Here is a 26,001-nt window from a genome sequence, read left to right as displayed (position 1 = left end):
GTCTTCACTGTGATGTCTACCACATGGCTGTGTATTGGTCACATGATCTTCTGGAATGCCCAAATACTCATTTGCAGGACAAATGAAGACATCCTCATACTTACAGATGCCCTGTGTTCCTATGATGTTGCTAATTTTCTATTGCTAAGTCACCTTAGTTTTCATGTACAATGTTGCCTCAATACTACGTCCTATAAACAGCTTTTAAGTAATTTAATAAGGTATCAATTTCTTAGGTTTTGGTTATTCATGGTCTAGCCCAACTACTACACTCTTACTGGCTCTAAACTGGGGGTGAAGAGGGCACGCTGAAACGTGAAGGTAGCGTGTTTATCACTTTGGCAGCTACCACACTCTCAGCTATCAGGCTGACAATGGAATCAGCATTCATTCCCTGGGATGCTCAATGTCCCATGCAAGGAACAAAGACCTTCCCACAAAGGTGTCACCTATTCAGCACCAGTTCTGACGAAATACTTTTTGTAGAAAACGTGGACACTGATCCTAGAACTGTCTCCAACTATCTCTGCGATTTTGTTCAAGTCATTTAAAAGCCCTCTAGGCCTCAGTTTACCCATCAGGAAACTGAGCTAAAGGATATTGCTTAAATATTTTATTACAACTTAGATTACAACTTAAAACTAAACCATATTGCTTAAATATTACAATTTAAATTACTTCATAGTTTCTGGTATTACGTACAACATATTTAACTTCCTACTTATATACCTACATGTGTGAATAAACCTCACTATTCTGTTATTTTTTAAGGTATTAACTAAATATTGTCATTGGTTCCTTAACCCACCAAGTATTAAGGAAGGACCTGTAAAATGTCTTTTCCTATATTCAGTGAAAAGCAAACACACTATATAGCAATGAAAGAATATCAGAAAATCCATGAGAGTGTGTTGTTTTTCTACAGCCCTCAGAAACCTGATGCATGGGGACAGGATTGGTGAAATAATGAAGACTGAAGTGGGTGACCTTAGCCTTGAATCGAAGAAGCACTGACTGACCCAGAAAAATTAAAAACAATAAAATACATGGGGTAAATCCATAAGAGATTCCTCATTCTGAATTAATAGTAAATTAGGCAGGTAAAAGTCCAAGACAAATAGAGGAAGGCCACAGATTTTACAGGTACCTGCAAAGGAAGCCTTTCTTGGGTAAACAAAGGGTTTTGCATATCATATGCAAAATTCAAAACCTTGTAAGCTTGAATGTTGGCTATACAATTCACTTCATGATTTTCACCAACTTCTGGTATGTAAGATTACTTATTTGGTTTACTTCTTCACTTTCGCCTGTTTTCAGGTTCATTGAAATCCAGGCCAGTTTGGAGTGGGGAGGTATCTGAAAGTGGAAACACCCTTCTTTCATTTGTAAATAGATTTAAGCTGAAAGAGATTTAAGTTGGGGATAATGGCTTACATGAATTGTGTGTAATGTTGCATTAACTTGTTGTAATTATCACCATTATTAAAAACTACAGCCAAACACTGGCCATGTGCTCTATTGGGCACATTAACCAAGTAAAAGACATCACTTTTGTCCTTCAGAAATACACCCTAAAAGTTCAAAAGCAGCGAGTTTAATAATCACTGATACAGGAAAAAGTGGATTGCACTGCAACACGCTACAATGACACAAGTTAGGAACGAGAAGATTCAGCTAAAATCTTAACAACTAAATCTTAGCAAATGGAGTTTTTAAGATTAAGAAAAGTAAAGCAGGCAATATGAGGAATTCATCCGAGGGTTACTAACCCTAGATATTTGTCTAATTCCCATTTTACTGCATCCAGAAATGAAAACCTGCTATTCCTCATTTCCTCTTCCTGGAGAGGAGCCATCAGATTGGAACTTCCAATTCTGGCGATGCAGCAGCATTAAGGAGAAGGGGAATGAGCCACATCTGGCGAGATCCACAGCTTGTTTTGAGCCTGTGTGTCCCTCCCTCTCCTGCTGTTTCTTCTGCTCCTGAAAATATGATTAATATCTGTGCATCTGTGTAACTCTGCACTGTAAGCAAGGCTGAGGTTTTCCATCCCAACGAGGTTGAGGTACAGAGTTAATGAGAAGTGAGACTGGGGAATGAGTGGGAACACGCCAATGTTAAAGTAATTGAGCATGAATATCAAACACCAACGTGGGAACAGTCTTCATGTGCAGAAGGAAGGTCTGATCAGCTGGTGGGCAGATGGACGGTACATGGCTCTGCACCCACTGCCAGTCCCAGGATCTCCATACAGCAGCCTGTGCTTCAGAAGCACGCTGCCCTTGCTTCCCCACCTAGAATCATGTATTCCTCACTTCCTGCGGCCCTTATTCTTTTCTTTTTTTTTTAACTTTTATTTAATGAATATAAATTTCCAGAGTACGATTTATGGATTACAATGGCTTCCCCCACATACCGTCCCTCCCACCCACTACCCTCCCCTTTCCCACTCCCTCTCCCCTTCCATTCACATCAAGATTCATTTTCGATTATCTTAATATACAGAAGATCAGCTTAGTAGACATTAAGTAAGGATTTCAACAGTTTGCTCCCACACAGAAACATAAAGTGAAAAATAATAGATGATTTTTTTTAAATGATGATGAAATCAGGTCAGACCTATTGTCATGTTTAATCCCAGCGAGAGTCAAGTTGGGAGTTGATAATTTCTTTTTTTTTTTTTTTTTTTACAGAGGATCAGTTTAGTATACATTAAGTAAAGATTTCAACAGTTTGCACCCCCATAAAAACACAAAGTGAAATATATTGTTTGAGTACTCGTTATAGCATTAAATCTCAATACACAGCACATTAAGGACAGAGATCCTACATGAGGAGTAAGTGCACAGTGACTCCTGTTGTTGACTTTACCAATTGATACTCCTGTCTATGGCATCAGTAGTCTCCCTATATTCCGGTCATGAGTTTCCAAGGCTATGGAAGCCCTCTGAGTTCTCCGACTCTTATCTTGTTTAGACAAGGTCATAGTCAAAGTGGAGGTTCTCTCCTCCCTTCAGAGAAAGGTACCTCCTTCTTTGAAGACCTGTTCTTTCCACTGGGATCTCACTCGCAGAGATCTTTTGCCAGAGTGTCTTGGCTTTCCATGCCTGAAATACTCTCATGGGCTTTTCAGCCAGATCCGAATGCCTTTAGGGCTGATTCTGAGGCCAGAGTGCTATTTAGGACATCTGCCATTCTATGAGTCTGCTGAGTATCTCACTTCCCATGTTGGATCACTCTCCCCTTTATTTATTCCATTGGTTAGTGTTAGCAGGTACTAGACTTGTTTATGTGCTCCCTTTGACTCTTAGTCCTTTCATTATGATCAATTGTGAACTGAAATTGATCACTTGGACTAGTGAGATGGCATTGGTACATGCCACCTTGATGGGATTGAATTGGAATCCCCTGGTATGTTTTTAACTCTACCATTTGGGGCAAGTCAGCTTGAGCATGTCCCAAATTATACATCTCTTCGCTCTCTTATTCCCACTCTTATGTTTAACAGGGATCACATTTCAGTTAATTTCAACACTTAAGAATAACTGTGTATTAATTACAGAATTAAACCAGTCATATTAAGTAGAACAGACAAAAAAGAAACTACTAAGAGGGATAATGTATTAAGTTGTTCATTAACAGTCAGTGCTATGCTGATCAAGTCACCGTTTCCCATAGTGTCCGTTTCACTTCAGGAGGTTTCCTTTTTGGTGTTCAGTCAGTTGTCACCGATCAGGGAGAACATATGGTATTTGTCCCTTTGGGACTGGCTTATTTCACTCAGCATGATGTGTTCCAGATTCCTCCATTTTGTTGCAAATGACTGGATTTCGTTGTTTATTACTGCGGTATAGTATTCTAAAGAGTACATATCCCATAATTTCTTTATCCAGTCTACCGTTGATGGGCATTTAGGTCGGTTCCAGGTCTTAGCTATTGTGAATTGTGCTGCAATAAACATTAGGGTGCAGACCGCTTGTTTGTTTGCCAATTTAAATTCCTTCTGGTAAATTCCAAGGAGTGGGATGGCTGGGTCGAACGGTAGGGTTATTTTCAGGTTTCTGAGGAATCTCCAGACTGACTTTCATAGTGGCTTGACCAGTTTGCATTCCCACCAACAGTGGGTTAGTGTCCCTTTTTCCCCACATCCTCGCCAGCATCTGTTGTTGGTAGATTTCTGAATGTGAGCCATTCTAACCGGGGTGAGGTGAAACCTCATTGTGGTTTTGATTTGCATTTCCCTGATTACTAATGACCTTGAACATTTTTTCATGTGCCTGTTGGCCATTTGGATTTCCTCTTTTGAAAAATGTCTATTGAGGTCCTTGGCCCATCTCTTAAGTGGGTTGTTGGTTTTGTTTTTGTGGAGTTTCTTGATCTCTTTGTAGATTCTGGTTATTAACCCTTTATCTGTTGCATAGTTTGCAAATATTTTTTCCCATTCTGTCGGTTGTCTCTTCACTCTCCTGACTGTTTCTTTTGCAGTACAGAAACTTCTCAATTTGATGCAATCCCAATAGTTGATTTTGGCTTTGACTGCCTGTGCCTCCAGGGTCTTTTCCAGAAACTCTTTGCCTGTGCCAATATCTTGAAGGGTTTCTCCAATGTTCTCTAGTAACTTGATGGTGTCAGGTCGTAGATTTAGGTCTTTAATCCATGTTGAGTGGATTTTTGTGTAAGGCGTAAGGTAGGGGTCTTGCTTCATGCTTCTGCACGTGGAAATCCAGTTTTCCCAGCACCATTTATTGAATAGACTGTCCTTGCTCCAGGAATTGGTTTTAGATCCTTGATCAAATATAAGTTGGCTGTAGATGTTTGGGTTGATTTCTGGTGTTTCAATTCTGTTCCATTGGTCTATCCATCTGTTTCTGTACCAGTACCATGCTGTTTTGATTACAACTGCCCTGTAGTATGTCCTGAAATCTGGTATTGTGATGCCTCCGGCTTTGTTTTTGTTGTACAAGATTGCTTTAGCTATTCGAGGTCTCTTGTGCCTCCATATAAATTTCAGCACCATTTTTTCCAGATCTGAGAAGAAGGTCTTCGGTATCTTGATTGGTATTGCATTGAATCTATAAATTGCTTTTGGGAGAATGGACATTTTGATGATATTGATTCTTCCAATCCATGAGCATGGAAGATTTTTCCATTTCTTGGTATCCTCTTCTATTTCTTTCTTTAAGGTTTTGTAATTTTCATCGTAGAGATCTTTAACGTCCTTGGTTAAGTTTATTCCAAGGTATTTGATTGTTTTTGTAGCTATTGTGAATGGGATTGATCTTAGAAGTTCTTCCTCAGCCATGGCATTGTCTGTGTATACAAAGGCTGTTGATTTTTGTGCATTGATTTTATACCCTGCTACTTTGCCAAACTCTTCTATGAGTTCCAATAGTCTGTTACTAGAGTTCTTTGGGTCCCCTAAATAAAGAATCATGTCAGCTGCAAAGAGGGATAGTTTGAGTTCTTCCTTCCCAATTTGTATCCCTTTAATTTCTTTTTCTTGCCTAATAGCTCTGGCTAGAACCTCCAGAACTATATTGAATAGCAGTGGTGAGAGTGGACATCCCTGTCTGGTACCAGATCTCAGTGGAAATGCTTCCAACTTTTCCCCATTCAATAGGATGCTGGCTGTGGGTTTTTCATAGATTGCTTTGATTGTATTGAGGAATGTTCCTTCCAAACCCAGTTTGCTTAGAGTTTTCATCATGAACGGGTGTTGTATTTTATCAAATGCTTTCTCGGCATCTATTGAGATAATCATATGGTTTTTCTTCTGCAGTCTGTTAATGTGGTGTATCACATTGATTGTCTTGCGCACATTAAACCATCCCTGCATACCAGGGATAAATCCCACTTGGTCTGGGTGGATGATCTTTCTGATGTGTTGTTGCATTCTATTGGCGAGAATTTTATTGAGGATTTTTGCATCTATGTTCATCAGGGATATTGGTCTGTAATTCTCTTTCAGTGCTGCATCTTTTTTCCGGCTTAGGAATTAAGGTGATGCTGGCTTCATAGAAAGAATTTGGGAGGACTCCCTCTTTTTCAATTGTTCTGAATAGTTTGAGAAGAATTGGAGTCAGTTCTTCTTTAAATGTCTGGTAGAATTCAGCAGTGAATCCATCTGGTCCTGGGCTTTTCTTTGTTGGGAGGGCCTTTATTACTGTTTCAATTTCTGTCTCAGTTATGGGTCTGTTTAGGTTTTCGATGTCTTCCTGGTTCAATTTAGGTAGGTTGCATGTGTCCAGGAATCTATCCATTTCTGATAGGTTTCCCTGTTTGCTGGCATACAAGTCCTTGTAGTAATTTCTGATGATTCTTTTTATTTCTGTGGTGTCTGTTGTTACGTTTCCTTTTTCATCTCTGATTTTATTGATTTGGGTCTTTTCTCTTCTTTTTTTAGTTAGTTGGGCCAATGGGGTGTCAATTTTGTTTATTTTTTCAAAAAACCAGCTCCTCGTTTGGCTGATTTTTTGTAATGTTTTTCTTGATTCAATCCTGTTGATTTCTTCTCTGATTTTAATTATTTCTCTTCTCCTACTAGATTTGGGTCTGGTTTGCTGTAGGTTTTCTAGATCCTTGAGGTGAATTGAAAGCTCATCTATTTGGTGCCTTTCCAATTTCTTGATGTAGGCACCTATTGATATAAACTTTCCTCTTAACACTGCTTTTGCTGCGTCCCATAAGTTTTGGTATGTTGTGCTGTTATCCTCATTTACTTCCAGAAAGTTTTTGATTTCTCTTTTGATTTCTTCTATGACCCATTGTTCATTCAGGAGCATGTTGTTCAATCTCCATGTGTTTGCATATGCTCTAGGGATTCCTGAGTTGCTAATTTCCAACTTCATTCCTTTATGGTCTGAGAAGCTGCATGGTATGATTCTAATTCTTTTGAATTTGCTGAGACTTGCTTTATGGCCTAGTATGTGGTCAATCCTAGAGAAGGTTCCATGTACTGCTGAGAAGAATGTAAAATCTTTAGCTGTAGGATTGAAAGTTCTGTATATATCTGTTAGATCCATTTGGGCTATAGTGTCGTTGAAATCTACTGTATCCTTGTTGATCTTCTGTCCTATTGATCTGTCTATTTCTGAGAGTGGAGTATTGAAGTCCCCCAGTACTACTGTATTGGGGTCTAAGTCTCCCTTTAAGTCCGTTAACAAATCTTTTAGATAAACCGGTGCCCTGTAGTTAGGTGCATATACATTGATAATTGTTATATCTTCCTGTTGAATTGATCCCTTAATCATTATGTAGTGTCCCTCTTTGTCTCTCTTAACAGTTTTTGTGGTAAAGTTTATGTTGTCTGAAATTAAGATGGCTACGCCTGCTCTTTTTCCATTTCTGTTGGCATGGTATATCTTTTTCCTGCCTTTCACTTTCAGTCTGTATGGATCTTTGTTGGAAAGATGAGTTTCTTGTAAGCAGCAAATAGATGGGTTTTGTTCCTTAACCCAATCAGCCAATCGGTGTCTTTTAACTGGACAGTTCAGGCCATTCACGTTCAATGTGACTAATGATAAGTGGTAACTTTGCCCTGCCATTTGCCAAAGATAAGTTCTAATATATGCTTTGAATTCCCTGTGATCTTTTGCTGTGAGCTTTCCTTCCTTGGTTTCCTTCCTTTACCTTCTTTCATATTGATGATCGTGTTCCTTTGTTTCTGTGTGTAACACATCTTTAAGCATCTTTTGCAGGGCTGGACGAGTGGCAACAAATTCTTTCAATTTCTGTTTGCTATGAAAAGTCTTTATTTCACCTTCATTCACAAATGATAGCTTTGCAGGATATAATATTCTGGGCTGGCAGTTGTTCTCTCTTAGTACCTGGGCTATATCTCGCCATTCCCTCCTGGCTTGTAGAGTTTCTGATGAGAAGTCAGCTGTGAGTCTGATTGGAGATCCTCTGAGAGTAATCTGACGTTTCTCTCTTGCACATTTTAGGATCTTTTCTTTATGTTTCACTGTGGAGAGTTTAATTACAACGTGTCATGGTAAGGATCTCTTTTGGTCGTGTTTATTAGGGGTTCTGTGAGCTTCCTGTACTAGGATTTCTCTGTCCTTCTCCAAACCTGGGAAATTTTCTGCTAATATCTCACTAAAAAGGCCTTCTAATCCTTTCTCCCTCTCCATGCCTTCAGGAACTCCTAGAACCCGAATGTTGGTTTTTTTAATAGTATCCTGAAGATTCCCGACAATATGTTTTAGATTCCTAATTTCCTCTTCTTTTCTTTGGTCTGACTGTATCCTTTCCTGTTCTCTGTCTTCTAAGTCCGATATTCTCTCTTCTGCTTCACCCATTCTGTTTGTAAGGCTCTCTATTGTGTTTTTCATTTGATCTATTGAATTCTTCACTTCAGTCACTATCCCAGTTTCCTGTTGTACTAGTTGTTTCGTTTCATTTTGATTCCTCCTTAATATTTCATTTTCACGAGAGAGATTTTCTATCTTGTCCATTAAGGATTTCTGTAGTTCAAGAATTTGTTTTTGAGAACTTCTTAATGTTCTTATCAATTTTTTGAGATCTGCTTCTTGCATTTCTTCTATATCATCATCCTCATAATCTTGAATTGGGGTGTCTTTTTCATTTGAGGACTTCATGGTGACTTCCTTGTTTTTATTACCTTGGTTTTTGCGTTTGTTATTTGGCATATTGGAGATATTTGGTTTCTTCACTGTGGTGCTTTTTCTTGTTATACTATGACTCTAGATTAAGTGGACTATCTGTTTTTGATGGAGCCTTAGGGCTTGAGATGGGTGTGGCCTGAGAGCTCTGTTTGGTGTGCCAAAGGTGACACTCCCAGGTTAGGCGTGGTAAACCTCTCTCTCTCTCTCTCTCTTTCTTTTTTTTTTTTTTTTTTTGATTCAAAAGGGAAGTTATTCTGCACAGCTGAACGAAGTTGGAGGTAGTTAGCAGGCAAATGATATACCCACAGGAGCCAGAGATCAGAAGCTCTTTCCCAAGGACCACACAGGGAATCTGTTCGGCCCTTAGAGTGGGCTCAAATTCTCCTTCAGTCTCCCACTGGGTTGCCAAAGTTACGGAATTGTAGCGTCTCTGGAGAGTGCTCACGTGAATTCCGTGAGTTCTCTCCCCCACCGTCTCTTTTTTCACAGTCTCAGTTCAGTAGCACCACAAATTTACTAGGTCCTAATCTCCTGTTAATTTGCCCCGCCCAGAGTCAGGTTTTTCTGCTAGGCTCAGGGCCGGTGCAGACCTGAGGTCGCTCTGCTTATGACGTATGTCCAAGATGGCGCCTGCTATTTGTCTTGCTCGCCCTTGAGAAGTGAGCGGAGAGAGAGAAACCCGTGTCCGTACCAGTCACCTTTTTTTTTTTTTCCCTCTCTCTCTCTTCCAGTAAGCCTGGTGAAGTTCCCCCCCCCCCCCCGGGGGTCGTTCCCTCTAGTCTCCTCTCTCCGCTTGCCTGCCGGTGTCTCGGGCTCACCTCGCGTTCCAGCGGCTCGGTCCCGCGGCTTGGCTTGCGCAGCTCGGTCCCGCGGCTCGGCTGCCGCGGCTCGGTCCCGTGGCTTGGCTTCCGTGCAGTGGGCAACCTTGTTCTCCCAGTAGGTCCTCCGATTCACGACCACTCAATCCAGAAGGGTTTCCTCTGCAATATTTTCCTGGTTTTTTTTTCTGAGGCTACCGTAACTCCCCTTTTATTAAACTAAATTTTCCCAGACTATCGGTGTGCGCCCTCACTATTCCGCCATCTTGGCTCCGCCGGCCCTTATTCTTTTCTTTCCTTCGCCCATTCCTTTCTGTAAAATGTTTCCTATCTCATCTCCAAGTCTCCTTAAGAATTCAGTATCAGGATTTCAAATTTTTATATTAAAACTATGTGTAATTTGCCAGCACCAGTTAAGAACAACACAGATAATGATGTTGTTTCTAGAAGGACTACTAATACTATAATTTTTATTTCAAAAACTCCACATGCCTCCTGTAACTGGTGAGGCCTGATTCATTAATTAATTTAATACAATCCTCTGTGATTTTATTATTCCGGATTAGACCATTTATAAGTTCTTAAGTGGTAAGAATCTCTGGAAGATTTGCACAATAGTGACAAAATGAACACCTGAATATGTTGTAGGCTATTATTAGTCTCAAGCTATAATGAACAGTTTTAGTCAGAACAGAATCATAAGTTTCAAGAGAACTAAATGTTAAAGAAAAAAAAAACAGTTTGGCTGTAAAATTTTACACATGCACAATTATGCATCTTAACAAAAATTCATTTAGAAAGATTTTTTAGTAGAATTAACAATGATACAAATGCACATCAATTGGGACTGGTTAATTAGAAGGCTAATCAGGGTGGGCATTCTGCCCAGTAGTTAGGGTGCTGCCTGGGATCCCTGTATCCACACTGGAGTGCCTGGGTTCAGTTCTAGGTGTTCACCCCAAATTCCAGTTTCCTGCTACTGCAGGTCCTGGAACCTGGGGTGAAGGTTTACATGGTTGTATTACTGCCACCCATGTGGGAAAATGTGATTGGATTCCTAACTATCAGCTTCACCCTTGCCCCTAGCCACTGCAGGTGTTTGAAAATGAGGTCAGAAAATTGGGCTTCTTTCTATCTGCCTCTCAAATGTTTTTAAATTTAATAAAAATGTTAAACTTCATTCATTAAATAAGATTAACTGCAGAAAACATAATAGCAAATGATAGTGGCAAAATAATTATTAAATGAAAGATCGGAGTTGGTGAACTCAAAAGGCTTCCATAGCCTTGGCAACTCAAGACAAGAGCCTAGGGAGATTACTGACACCATAAACAAGAGTGTCAATTTATTAAATCAACAACAGGAGTCACTGTGCAATTACTCCCCATGTAGGATCTCTGTCCTTAATGTTTTGTACTATGTGATGTAATGCTATAACTAGTACTCAAACAGTACTTTACACTTTGTGTTTCTGTTTGGGTGCAAACTGTTGAAATCTTTACTTAATATATACTAAATCGATCTTCTGTATATAAAGATAATTGAAAATGAATCTTGATGTGAATGGGATGGGAGAGGGAGCGGGAGATGGGAGGGTTGCGGGTGGGAGGGAGATTATGGGGGGGGAAAAGCCACTGTAATCCATAAGCTGTACTTTGGAAATTTATATTAAATAAAAGTTTAAAAAATTAAATGAACCATCATAAATTATAAGCTTATTTAAATACATATGATTAATGGATTAATTAACGTTTATCTGTTGGAGATAAGAATTTCTTCAAATTATGTTCCCACTTGTCAGTTTTTAAATTTCCATTTTGAATATATGTAGTGATTTCTATAATTCAAAATTAAAACTACAAAATGTAACCAAGGAGTTTATCAATTCCTTCCTAAACACCAAGAAAATTAGAAAGAATATAGGGAAAGCAATCCTATGAGAATGATCTTAAATGTAAAAGTACTTATGGTTTACCTTAACATTGTAGTACTCTCTGACTTCAGGTCTAATGGAATCAAAATCTCCACTGATGAATTCAGGCAAAAAGCTGAAAAAAAACAGAAGTAAGTCAACTAGTTTAGCCTATTTTTTCTTGAGCATTAAGATTGAGATTATAAAGACCAGAGAGAAAACTGATGTACTCAAAAGAGAAACACAGACTATTTTCAGTCAATAGAATGTGATCTAGTATACTCCTGGTCTCAGCAGGTTACGACTGAAGGGAACTCTAGATCCCCAACCAGTCCTTCATCTCAGTCACACGGTCAGACTCACAAGCACGCATCAGCTTTGCTTATTACATTCTACACAATTCAACGTTTACATTACTGTATCCTGTCGCAACCTGGAACTTTCAGCAGATAGCAAAGAGCAATCACATGCGAATTTAGTATTCTGTGTTGACCAGGAGTCAGTACAGACATTTTCCAAACATCCTTTTGACTTACTTCTAGAAACACCAGTCTTCCAGAGAGCTCTGAATTCTGCAAGGGTCCCAGTTACTAACTATGGAGCGTGATTCCCTAAAGTTGGTGTTTCTAATAGACCTAGCCCCTTTCCTGCTAGTTTGCTCCACAAAGCATTTCAGAAACGTACTTTACTCCAAGTAAGCAAGCCATCATTTATTACTTTTCCATAAAATATTTACAGGACATGGTAGATTATCTTCCACATAAAACCCCTAATGTGAAGAAATAAAATTTCTTCAGATTTCACAGTGCTCCTGAAAAATACCCTCACCCCCTGAGCCTCAGAAATGTGTCAGATAAAAAGGGAATTCTCACTTTCATCTCCTGCAGGGGCATTCCATCCTTGAGAATGAGATCAGCAGCCATTATCTAGTTCATGCTCTGGGTCAAAAGAGTAAGGCTTCTATTAATTCTTCGAGAGAGCCAATTTGTTAGCTAATGGAAGAGGTCTCTGGTCACAGGCAGACTGGAGGGTTTTCTCACTATGTATTCCAAGTGGATACAGATGAAGCCCAGAATCTGGTCACAACTCCATGCCATGAAACACAAAGGGCTGGTGGCTAGAGTTGTGGGGCTGGAGTTGTGGCACAGTGGGTTAGGTCACTGACTGTGACCCAGGCATCCCACACTGGGGTGCAGGTTTGAGTCCCAGTTGCTCCCTGCTAATGTGTCTTGGAAGACAATGAAGGAAGGCACAAGTGCTTGGGTCCCTGCCACCAACACCTAATGTAGGTCCTAACTCCTAGCTTCTCCCAGGCCCAGCCCTGGCTGTTTTTGCGCAAACAGGGAACAGAAGATCTCCTTCTCAGTCTCCTTCCCTCTGTAACTCCGACTTTCAAATAAATAAAGCTTTTAAAACAAACACACCCACAAAGGGCTATTAGACTCCTGGAGAGACATTACTAGCATATTAATGGGTTGGGGTTAGGATTCAGGTCCATAAACTGTTGAAGGAGGCCCCTTTAAAAGAAGAGAAACACAACTGCCACCATCTACTTAATAAGAGAAAAATGCAAACCAAAAACATGTTTCTTAGGCCTTTACCTACAAACATGTAACTACTAGCAGAGGAAAATTTACATGGCTCTCGTTGCATATGCCAAAGGGTAAAAAACAAGGCCAACTTGCCTCGGAAGCCCCAAGTCCAAGAAGGCTTACACATCATGTTCATTAATTCCAAAGAAATCCTCTGAAAGTCTCATTGGGAAAGCCATTTACTTTGCTTTTCAGGGGAAGCCATGGTGGTCGCTGGGTCAGCAATCCGTGCCATGGTCGAGAGCACACAGCATTTATGTAGTAGATGACCACAATTGGTTCGAGGAGGCTTCAACCCAAAGATACAAGTCATAGCTGTATTTAGCGTACCTTCACCCTGCCCACTAGATTCCACTTAAGATGATTACCCTGGAGATGACTTCCCCCTGGGCATATAATACTCTTTCTTCTGCCTTCCCAACACAGGACAAAGATGACAGATGTAGTAAGAAATCTGACTCAGAACACTTTGTGTGTGCACTCAGGATAAAATCAATACAGATGAATATGAAAACAAACAAAACTAATTTTGCCCGTTGGCACAATACTTTCTTAAGACTCTTAATTGGAAATATTATTTCTTAGAGCAAACTTAACTTTACTGATCCGAGTCAGGCTGAGTCTTGTTTGAACTGAATATCTTCCAAGGACAAATCTGTATCAGAAAGTTCTACCACAGAGATCCATACCACATAAACTACCTAGCTTGCATGAGCTAGCGTGGCAATTTTTTTTTTTTTTTGACAGGCAGAGTGGACAGTGAGAGAGAGAGAGAGAGAGACAGAGAGAAAGGTCTTCCTTTTGCTGTTGGTTTACCCTCCAATGGCCACCGCGGCCGGCGCACCCCACATCCTCTCCAGCATCTATTGTTGGTAGATTTCTGAATGTGAGCCATTCTAACCGGGGTGAGGTGAAACCTCATTGTGGTTTTGATTTGCATTTCCCTGATTGCTAGTGATCCTGAACGTTTTTTCATGTGCCTATTGGCCATTTGGATTTTCTCTTTTGAAAAATGTCTATTGAGGTCCTTGGCCCATCTCTTAAGTGGGTTGTTTGTTTTGTTGTTGTGGAGTTTCTTGATTTCTTTGTACATTCTGGTTATTAACCCTTTATCTGTTGCATAGTTTGGAAATATTTTTTCCCATTCTGTCGGTTGCCTCTTCACTTTCCTGAATGTTTCTTTTGCAGTACAAAACTTCTCAATTTGATGCAATCCCAACAGTTAATTTTGGCTTTGACTGCCTGTGCCTCCAGGGTCTTTTCTAGGAAGTCTTTGCCAGTACCTATATCTTGCAGGGTTTCTCCAATGCTCTCTAATAATTTGATGGTGTCAGGTCGTAGATTTAAGTCTTTAATCCATGTTGAGTGGATTTTTGTGTAAGGTGAAAGGTAGGGGTCTTGCTTCATGATTCTGCCCATGGAAATCCAATTTTTCCAGCATCGTTTATTGAATAGACTGTCCTGGCCGGCGCCGCGGCTCACTAGGCTAATCCTCCGCCTAGCGGTGCCGGCACACCGGGTTCTAGTCCCTGTTGGGGGCGCCGGATTCTGTCCCGGTTGCCCCTCTTCCAGGCCAGCTCTCTGCTGTGGCAAGGGAGTGCAGTGGAGGATGGCCCAGGTGCTTGGGCCCTGCACCCCATGGGAGACCAGGAAAAGCACCTGGCTCCTGGCTCCTGCCATCGGATCAGCGTGGTGCGCCGGCCATTGGAGGGTGAACCAACGGCAAAGGAAGACCTTTCTCTCTGTCTCTCTCTCTCACTGTCCACTCTGCCTGTCAAAAAATAAAAATAAAAATAAAAATAAAAAAATAAAAATAAAATAAATTAAAAAAAAGAATAGACTGTCCTTACTCCAGGGATTGGTTTTAGATCCTTGATCAAATATAAGTTGACGGTAGATGTTTGGATTGATTTCTGGTGTTTCTATTCTGTTCCATTGGTCTATCCATCTGTTTCTGTACCAGTATCATGATGCTTTCTAAGAATTGTGCCAAAAATACACCAGGTACTCACGATGAGATGACTAAAATAATTGTAACTTTGGAATCTAATACACTGGCTTTTGAAACTTTCTGAAATGTACTTTTTGACACTGCAATTAAAAGCCCATCTCACTTTTCTGAGCCGCCTGTTGTCATAGCACCTGAGTGTTCTGAAGAAGTACTTAGTGGGGCTGACACTTGTCAGTTGTACAGGGGCTATGTTATGCTATAAATGGCAGTTTATACAGAAGACTGTTTTCGGAACTCTTTGGAGATTGATTGCACATAGCAACTGACTATGGATATGTAGATTTGTGTAGCCACTGATCACAACTCTGCCAAATGTTGAAACAGCCCACACCAGTATGCATCTTCTCATTATCCTTAACCTACACACACACTGACCTGTTAGTACTAAGAGGCGCCCCGGATTCTTCACAAATGGCCCACTGGATTCCTTTGATATTTACAGTTCCTCTTAAAGCATATCAGTTACTAATAACAAAACAAGAGTTCCAGAAGGTCTGAGGTCAATAAATGAGCTGACGATGCATCAGATGTGACAGTCAAGAATGAGACTGACATATGAAGACTGTGAGACTAGACATGACATGGTAGAAAACAACCATGGTCTTCCATGACATCTCCTTGTCCCTCCCTCAGTCTTGTTTGTCCCAGTTCCTGTAACCTGAATAGCACCAGGTCTCTTTCTGATTCCGTGCAGTGAGTTCTCATATGTCTAGTAGCTCCCGTAGATGCTAAGCTCTTGAAGCAGGCTCTGCCTCTGACTGAGCTCAGTATTCCCCGGCAAACCTCATACATAGATGCTCAGGATGACAAATTAAAATGAGAAGGCGAGGAGGCAAAGGGAGGGGAGAGAAAAAGAAGGGATGAAATAGCAGGGGGTGGAGCAAAGGGGAGATGAAAAATGGAAAAGGAGAAAAGCCAGAAAAGGGAAGAAAGTGGAAAAAGAGAGTAGAAAAGAATGAGGCCTTATTACTACAACTGCCCTCCCCATATGTGCTAGATTGAGCAAATCATTTAACTTTCTGGGCTTCATTGCTTCCTATTTAAAATAGTTGTGAGGATTGAGAGTTAATATATGTAAAGCACTTAAAGATGCCTGGCACACAGTAAGTACAATTTAAGCTATTCAGTTAAAATAAATTATTCCTGGAGAAGTTAAGTGGCTTGCCCTAGATTATAAGCCTGAAACCAGAATCCCAACCCAGGTAGTCCAACCTTTGTTCTTTAATAGCTAAGTACAAAACCTCCCCCACGTACATTTATAAAACAGAACAATTATCTTTCTAATAGAGAAAGTCCCCTGGATAAATGCACTGCTTCCTGCTGATTTTATTAATCACTATTAGTTTGGTCAACCTGTATATTTTACTAGGTTTTTTCTGAGGCAGAGGGAAGGAGGAGTTATACTGGTTTCTAAATGGACAATAGGATTTTGAAACAAGGAGAAATTTAGGAGACAAGCATTTGTAAACACTGCTAAAGAACAATGTGACAATAGATACAAGAAGAAAATATCACTCAGTCTAAAGCAGGAAGAAACTGGCGCCAGTGCTGTGGCATAGCAGGTAAAGCAACCACCTGCAATGCCGGTATCCCATATGGGCACCGGTTCGAATCCCAGCTGCTCCACTTCCAATTCGGCTTTCTGTTATGGCCTGGGAAAGCAGTAGAAGATGGCCCAGGTCCTTGGGCTGCTGCACCCATGTGGGAGACCTGGAAGAAGCTCCCGGCTCCTGGATTTGGATCAGCATAGCTCCAACGGCTGCGGCCAGCCATTTGGGGAGTGGATGGAAGACCTCTCTCTCTCTCTGCCACTCCTTCTCTGTGTAACTCTGACTTTCAAATAAATAAAGTTTTTAAAAGGAATAAATTGATTATTCAAAGATCTGAGTTAACATTCTCTGCAAAACTGAATAACTTAACGAAGAAGATGTAAGAGAAGGATACAAACTATAAGTAAAAACAAATCACATTTTAAGTATGTTCATAGAATTAGTTCAACCATTTTTGTAAATAAGTTTCTAAATTTAATAAAGATATTGTTAGTATAGACAGATAGCTAAGCTAGATGTTAGCACAATGGAGATGTTCTGGGAAGTCTCAAGGATTTTCCACAGCATAACAGCTCAGAAACTACCAGGCTGGCCAATGTCCCAGTAAGGGTAGCCATACTGTCAGCCACATCATTATTATTATTATTTTTAGATTTATTTATTTATTTGAAAGTCAGAGTTACACAGAGAGAGGAGAGGCAGAGAGAGAGAGAGAGAGAGAGTTCTTTAGTTCGATGTTTCACTCCCCAGAGTGCGCTGATCCAAAGCCAGGAGCCAGGAGCTTCTTCCGGGTCTCCCACATGGGAGCAGGGGCCCAAGGACTTGGGCCATCTTCTACTACTTTCCCAGGCCATAGCAGAGAGCTGGATCGGAAGAGGTGCAGCCGAGACTAGAACCGGTGCCCATATGGGATGCCGGCGCTTAAGGCCAAGGCGTTAACCTGCTGTGCCACAGCACCGACTCCCACATAATTATTTTAACCTTACACTTGGAGCCAACTCTGTGGTGCAGAGGAAGGTGTTCCGACCTGTTCCACTTCCGGTCCAGCTTCCTGATAATGAGCCTTGGCAGAATATGACCTAGGTATTGGCTCCTGCCACCATGTGGGAAGCTTGGGTGGAGTTCCTGTCTCCTGGCTTCAGCTTGGCCTAACCTCTGCTGTTGCAGTCATGTGGGGAGTGAATCAACAGATGGAAGCTCCTTTTTTCTCTGTCTCTCCTTCTCGATCACTCTATTTAAATAAATAAATAAATAAATCTTTAAAAGAAATCTTAGACTCATTATATATTATATTGTGGTTTGGGCTGAGACCCACATTGAATATTACTTAAGACAGTCTGAAAGAAAGCTATTACAAAAGAAAACAGATGTGACCCCTGTTCTAGAAAAATACCTTATTCCCATTTTATCATTACAAGATAAAAATAAGAGAAACCTCCTCGATTCTCAGTGCTGTGGTTGCTCTTCCAGCTGCTGCCCTGCTCTGGAGAGTATGCTTTGGCTTATCATAAACTTGGATCGCTTGCTAAATTAAACGTTGATACTTACAAGACCAAGGTCTAGAATTCTTTTTTTTGGGTTTGTCAAGAACCTGGACATGCATTTTCTGATAACAACATCAAGATATTTAAATATTTGTATAAATTTGAGTAAACAAATTATAAGGAAAGGTAGAAAAATTACAATGTTAAATAAACTGAAAGATATATAAGAACAAAATGTGGTATAAAATTATTCGAAAAGTAATAAGGTCAAAATATATGCAAAATATATAGTCCATAATAAATAATCCATAGTGATTTCTGTCCCTAATATACAAGGAATACCTTGTAGAAGTGAAGGAAAAATAAAATTCAATATGAAATGTGTCAAAGTTTATACAAAGATAGTCACAAAAGAAATGCCAAAGGCAATAAGTATAGGAAAACATGATAAAACTAACTGCTGAGGAAATAAATGTTAAAGGGATACAAAGATACTATTTTTTACAACATAAGTTGCCAATAACTAAGAAGAAAGCATGTTGGCAAAGCTGAGTAAAAACGGGTATAGTCCTAGACTAGTGGTATGGTAAATGAAGGACAACTTTCCGGCAAGCTGCTCACTTGGGAAATCTGACCTTAAAAAAACACATATATAGAATATCTTCATAAAAAATGCATACATAGAATATCTTAATGACAAGAGGAGAATGTAATGACAGTAATGAAGAAAAGGTAGAATAAAACAATGCACACTGTTGGGGAAATTGGACTGTTTTTACATGAGTTGACCTTTGCCTACTTTCAGATAGGGAATGCCCACTACATATGGTTAAGTGGAAAAAAAAAAGGCAGAGAGATCCACAAAAATGTGCTTGCCATTATCTTTATTGTGTCTATTTAGAACAATAAAACAAATACCTGTAAACTCTTTTGTACACACATAAAGGAAATAATGGAAATCAGTGGATCAAGCTATCCACAATCCCAAGGATGAGATTTTTCTTTCTTTGACACATTTTATAAAGTATATCTTCCTTTCACTACCAAAAGAGAAAACTAATAATGATATTTGTAAAAGCAAACAGAGGAGAAAATTTTAAAAATCTGAAAAAATCTTAATATAAAAAAAATTAAATAGTTCTTAACAACTGCTGAGCTTGATATAAATGAGTCTAGTGCTCATATCCGGGTAAGACAATGTTTCAATTTTAAGATATTTGATCTCACCTTCTTAAATTGAGTAGCTCAGGAATCAATATTACAAGACAGAAAATAACTGTGGTTCTCCAAATGATTTAAAGATTTCTTTGTATGCTAATGAACACCTAGAGAAAGCAATAACAACAGAAACAAGAAGCATACAGATAGCCTCTTTATATCACAAATGATGACTGCAGAACAGTGAGGAGGCAACAATAATAAGGAAAAAATACAAAACTCCTCAAACACACAAAACAGCCGACTGATTACGACATGGAGAGAAATACAAAAAAGCTACAAAAAGGAGGAAGACTTGAAGGCTCTAACCCTAGAACAAATCTTTCAGGAAACATTTTTAAACTATCTGTTATATACCAGTCTCTATATTTTATTTATATTTAAAAATATTAGTAATCAATATGATTTTCAGGCCAGGGCTTTAACCCACTGCGCCACAGTGCCGGCCCCCATTAATTTTCATAATACTCTTATGTGGAAGATTTTTTTGCTTTGACAGGCAGAGTTAGACAGTGAGAGAGAGAGAGAGAGGGAGAGAGAAATGTCTTCCTTTTCCGTTGGTTCATCCCTAAATGGCTGCTACAGCCAGCGCGCTGCGGCCTGTGGGCTGCGCCGATCTGAAGCCAGGAGCCAGGTGCTTCCTCCTGGTCTCCCATGGGGTGCAGGGCCCAAGAACCTGAGCCATCCTCCACTGCCTTTCTGGCCACAGCAGAGAGCTGGACTGGAAGAGGAGCAACTGGGACAGAATCTGCCGCCCCAACTGGGACTAGAACCTGGGGTGCCAGTGCTGCAGGCGGAGGATTAGCCAAGTGAGCCACGGTGCCAGCCAGAAGATTTAAAAAAAAAAAAAAGATTTAGTTATTTGAAAGGCAGAGTTACAGAGAGAGACAGAAGGAGAGACACAGAGAGAGATCTTCCATCCACTGATTCACTCCCCATATGATTGCAACAGCTGGGGCTGGGCCAGGTGGAAACCAGGATCCAGAAACTTCTTCCAGGTCTCCCTGTGGATGCAGAGGCCCAAGGACTTGGGCCATCTCCTGCTGCTTTCCCAGGCATATTAGCAAGAACTGGACCAGAGTGGAGCAGCCAGGTCTTCAAAAGGCACCCAAATGGGCTGTTGGCACTGCAGATATCAGCTTAACCTGGGACACCACAGTGCCAGCTCGAGGAAGATTTTAATTGTGCTAATATTATTGGTAGAAAGTCAAGACTAAGATATATGAAGCCAGATGGACTGTGACATGATTCAGAAGATTCTCTCTTGTCCTTATTTCTGCACTGAACAATAGGTGTTCTTTACAGGCTTAAGATTTTCTTGCTACATGTCTGTCTTAGTGTGAATTTCACTCCTTCCAGAATCATGGTCCTTGTGTGCAATCTGCTGTACTTGTGTGCCCAACTCGTGTTGCATGGTGATCAGCAGCAACGTGAGCATGATGCAAAGTTACTCCACACCATAAGCTATCAATCAGTCCCCAGGCAGACTCTATCCATGCTTCTGCGCTGATTTGTTTTAATGCATGGAGAAATGGTGAAGAGAAGCACAACCACATGGGGCTTGTAGAGCATGTCTGATCCCAGTTAGTGAAGAAACAAATATTCAATTCTAACACTAAGCAAACAATCTCAGGGATGTAGATTTCATGGATCAATAAGAAATTAAAATATACAGATTACTACTTCTGCCCATGCAATGGGAGTGAATCTCTCACTGTAACCCCACAGTAAAACAAAAGGAATAAGTAAAATAACAGAAACTACAGAGAGGGAAATGGCAGCTAAGGATAGCAATTGCTGTATGATTCTATAACAGCAGATACAAGTCATTATAAAATTGTTCAAACCCACAGAATGTGTAACACCCAGAGTGAATGAACCCTAATGCAAATCACGTATTTAGCTGTTAAGGATGTATCAAAGAAGGTTCATCAGTTGTAAATACGACCAGGGATGGAGAAAACAGGAAAGTATGCATGTATGAAAAAAGGCCTATTTTGGATATCTGTGAATTGTCCTCTCAATCTTTCTGTGAGACTAAATATGCTCTTAAAAAAATAAAATCTTTCAAAATAGGCAAGGGATTTTAACAAAGGGTAAGAGATTAAACACTGAGTTACCATTTGACTTCCAATTCCATTCCTACCCTATAAGAGAAATGGAAAGATCTGTGCATAAAAAAAAATCAAAAAAACTGTTCACTAATGTTTATAGCCACATCATTCTTAACAGCCAGAATGTGGAAACCCCCAAATGTCCAACAATGGACAAGAGGTTAAAGAACATGTGTTACAGCCATAAAATGAAACTGTACTTGATTATAAAAAGGTATGAAGGACTGATGCCAGCTACGACATGGGTGAACAGTAAAAACAGCCTGCTAAGCGAAAGAAGTAGCCCTAAAAAAGAACTGTAAGAAAAAAAGGAAATGAATGGTTGTCAGGACCAGGAAGAAGGAGAGGGATGGTTTCTAAAAAGTACATGTGTGGTTTTCTTTGAGGTAATAAGAATGTTCTAAAATTGACAGCATTGAGTGACAGCTCCTATTACTCCAATCCTCACCAACACCAAAAGTGGTGATGGCCACATACTCTCCAAACAAACTTAAACTACTGGAAATTACATGAAATATGAATTCTATCTCAATAAATCTATTAAAGTATTAAGAATAAAAAACTATCCAACAGCTTCATCTGATTTACAATATTAGTATTTATAGAAAAATAATTAACTGCAGTCACCAACAGTAGATATACATTCTTTCTCACTTGCACACAGACATGGAACTGTCTATAAAATAGACCATAGCTAGACCAGGAACAGCATTTTTTTTTAAAGCATGAGAGAGTCGATATTTTAGGCTCCATGGGTTGTAAGATCTTTTTCATGGGCCAGCATTGTGGTGCAGTAGGTTAAGCTGTGGCCTGTAATCCTGTATCACATATGAGTTCCTGTTCAAGTCCTACTGCTCCCCTCCCCTTCTAATGCACCTGGAAAAGCAACGGAACATGTCCCGAGTACTTGGACTCCTGCACCCATGCAGAAGACCTGGATGAAGTTCCAGGCTCCTGACTTCAGTCCAGCCCAGTCCCAGCCATTGCAGCCATTTGGGCTGTGAACCAGTAATGCAAAATCTTGCTCTCTGTCTCTCCTCTCTCTGTAACTCTGCCTTTAAAGAAAAATAAATGAATCTTTAAGAAAAAAAATAGTTCTCTGTCTCAACTACTTAACTTTACCATTGTAGCATCAAGGCTAATAGGGAAAACAGAAAAGCAATAGGCAGCACTGTGTTCCAATAAAACTTAGAGGCAGCTGGCCTGCAAGGTAAAGTTTGCCAACTCCTATCCCATTACACAAGACCCACCATTTATTTAATAGACTGAAATCATACCAAATATTTTGTACCAAATATGTTCTATTTTCTTCGTTTTCTCCCTTCTTCAAAATAATCAACTGTAATCACAATTCCTTGAAACAGTATAAGACTACAAAGAGAACAAACTAGTTAAGACATTAAAGCCTATAATTTATACAGGTAGTAAAACTGATATTATAATTATGTCATAAAAGTAGGTGAAGAATTTTGATTTTTCTACATATATTTTATCCTCTTTTTATATGAACTTAAATTATCTCACTAGATTATATATTACTTGTATATTTCATACATATTGGAATAATTTAATGAATATACACTTAATTTAATTTTTGGAATACTTTATGGTTCAATCACACCACTAATTTTGAAAAGATGTATTCTAGAAAACCACTTTCTCATTAACTTACAACATGATTTCAAATTTGAATCAGTACCAGTACCCAAAATGTTATAAAGGAGAAATGATACTTTAAAAACCATAATTAACACCAATTTTACAGTCACATATTTCATTAAAAAATTCACTATTTGTTGTAACATTTGATAAGACTCTATTATATCAAACATAGAATGAGATATCAGGAATGATTTTATTGCCTCTCCAATAATGCAATTTTATATTATACATTCAGGAGATGGAATGAGTTGTCAGTGACTTTCAAGACACCTGAAAATGGATTTTCATGTACAAAAGGAAACATTGGGTCTGCATGTAAGGCTTTGCTAGCATTACAATGCTTGGACAGTTCTGTCAGCGACCAGCAGTTTCTGGGAATGAGATTTTTTCCATCCGTCCCAGAGAATCAGTTTACCTGTTTAATTAATGACCTGTCTAGTTGGAACAAAGGAAGGATAAGATATAAAGAAGAAAAAAATTAATTCAACAATAAAACTTAAGGTAAAATGTTCTGAAAGAAAATCATTTTAAAACTTATTATCACCTCTATGCCCAGAAGGTATTGCTGTAACCCAGATCCAAAATTGCAGCCATTTGGAAAGTAAACCAGCAGGTGGGAGTTCCCTCCATCTCTCTTCTCCCCTTTCAAAATAAATACAATGACTTATAAGAAAATAAAAGATTACTCATTCAGGAATTCTAGACAGTGGTTCAGTTGACCTTTCTAGCTATATTTCTAATAATTTCTCTAAAGAGTAGTATGGCATATTAAATTTAAAAGATAACAACCAATACTTAAGTATTATAAATTGATTTAATCTCAATGCCACTGGTTAAAGCAAAAATAATAAGACTAAGAACTAGATTTTAGATGGAGCTCAGATTATAGAATATCTCAGTGTCTAAGATAATCAAAAAGCTCTAAGTGTAGAAATAGGTTTGAGGTGAACTCAAAGCTAAAACTACACACTGGTAAATCCCCTATATGGGATAACTGCTTCAATTTATCAAATATTTATCAAATATGTAATAAATGCAGCAGATAAAGGTACAATAGTTATAGTACAAAAAGTCTGAAATGTACAATATACATACATATACAGTACATATAACTGACTCATTACAGAAATGACAATACAAGTCATTTATATGACTTACACAGAATGGTACAGACACACACAAGTGGAGAGCCAGGCTTTCAGAAACTAGCAAGTATATGAAAAGGAAAAAAATATTTCAGCATTCCCACTGAGATCTGGTACCAGACAGGGATGCCCACTCTCACCACTGCTATTCAATATAGTACTGGAAGTTTTAGCCAGAGCAATTAGTCAAGAAAAGAAATCAAAAGAACACAAATCAGGAAGGAAGAAGTCAAACTATCCCTATTTGTAGATGACATGATTCTTTATATAGGGGATCCAAAGAACTCTACTAACAGACTGTTGGAACTCATAGAAGTGTTTGGTAAAGTAGTAGAACATAAAATCAATGCACAAAAATCAGGAGACCTTGTATACAGACAATGCCACAGCTGAGAAAGAACTTTTTTTTTTTTTTAGATTTTATTTATTTATTTATTTGAGAGGTAGAGTTACAGACAGTGAGAGGGAGAGAGAGAGAGAAAGGTCTTCTGTCCATTGGTTCATTCCTCAAATGGCCACAACGCCAGGAGCTGCACCGATCTGAAGCCAGGGCCAGGTGCTTCCTCCCGGTCTCCCATGTGGGTGCAGGGGCCCAAGGACTTGACCATCTTTGACTGCTTTCCCAGGCCATAGCAGACAGTTGGATTGGAAGAGGGGCAGCTGGGACTAGAACCAGTGCCTATATGGGATGCCGGAACCGCAGGCGGAGGATTAACCTACTGCGCTACTGCACTGGCCCTGAGAAAGAACTTCTAAGTTCAATCCCATTCACAATAGCTACAAAAAAAAAAAAAAAAAAAAAAAAAAAAAAAAATCAAATGCCTTGGAATAAACTTAACCAAGGATGCCAAAGATCTCTATAATGAGAATTACAAAACATTAAAGAAAGAAAAAGAAGAAGATACAAAAAAAAAAAAAAAAGGAAAAATCTTTCATGTCCATGGATTGGAAGAATCAATATCATCAAAATGTCCATTCCCCTAAAGGAAATTTACAGATTCAATGCGATACCAATCAAAATACCAAAGACATTCTTCTCAGATCTAGAAAAAATGATGCTGAGATTCATATAGTCATGGAGACCTCGAATAGCTAAAGCAGTCTTATACACAACAAAAACAAAGCTGGAGGAATCACAATACCAGATTTCAAGACATCCTACAGGGCAGTTATAATCAAACAACCTGGTACTGGTATAAAAAACAGATGGTTAGACCAATGCAACAGAATAGAAACACCAGAAATCAATCCAAACTTCTATAGCCAACTTATATTTGATCAAGGAGCTAAAACTAATCCCTGGAGCAAAGACAGTTTATTCAACAAATGGTGTTGGGAAAACTGGATTTCCACATGCAGAAGTATGAAGCAAGACCCCTACCTTACACATTACACAAAAATCCACTCAACATGGATTAAGGGTCTGAATCTATGACCCAACACCATCAAATTATTAGAGAACATCGGAGAAACCCTGCAAGATATAGGCACCAGCAAAGACTTCTTGGAAAAGATCACATTAAGGCACAGGCAGTCAAAGCCAAAATTAACAATTAGGATTACATCAAATTGAGAAGTTTCTGTACTTCAAAAGAAATAGGAAAGTAAAGAGGCAACTGACAGAATGGGAGAAATTATTTGCAAACTATGCAACTGATAAAGGATTAATAACCAGAATATACAAAGAGATCAAGAAATTCCACAACAACAAAACAAACAACCCAGTTAAGAGATGGGTAAAGGACTTAAACAGACATTTTTCAAAAGAGAAAATCCAAATGGCCAACGGACATATGAAAAAATGTTCAGATCACTAGCAATCAGGGAAATGCAAATCAAAACCACAGTGAGGTTGCACCTCAACCCAG

The 26,001-nt window shown here is 39.3% G+C and overlaps 1 protein-coding gene across 6 annotated transcripts in view; it reads right to left on the bottom strand.

The window, feature by feature from the left end:
- The window catches only part of TPK1 (thiamin pyrophosphokinase 1), a 464,784-nt gene that overhangs the window by 249,920 nt on the left and 188,863 nt on the right, over positions 1 to 26,001 (bottom strand). For all 6 annotated transcript variants that reach the window (XM_051849810.3, XM_051849814.3, XM_089329602.1 and 3 more), the window contains one exon: positions 11,421 to 11,493. In XM_051849810.3, coding sequence (XP_051705770.1) covers positions 11,421 to 11,493 — 73 coding nt within the window. The remainder of the gene's footprint in view (positions 1 to 11,420; positions 11,494 to 26,001) is intronic.

The sequence above is a fragment of the Oryctolagus cuniculus genome, chromosome 3, assembly GCF_051225735.1.
Source record: "Oryctolagus cuniculus isolate XC-2025 breed Fujian yellow rabbit chromosome 3, ASM5122573v1, whole genome shotgun sequence".
Lineage (NCBI taxonomy): Eukaryota > Metazoa > Chordata > Mammalia > Lagomorpha > Leporidae > Oryctolagus > Oryctolagus cuniculus.
Note: the sequence above shows the minus strand (reverse complement) of the source record. Positions and strands in the feature narration are given on the sequence as shown.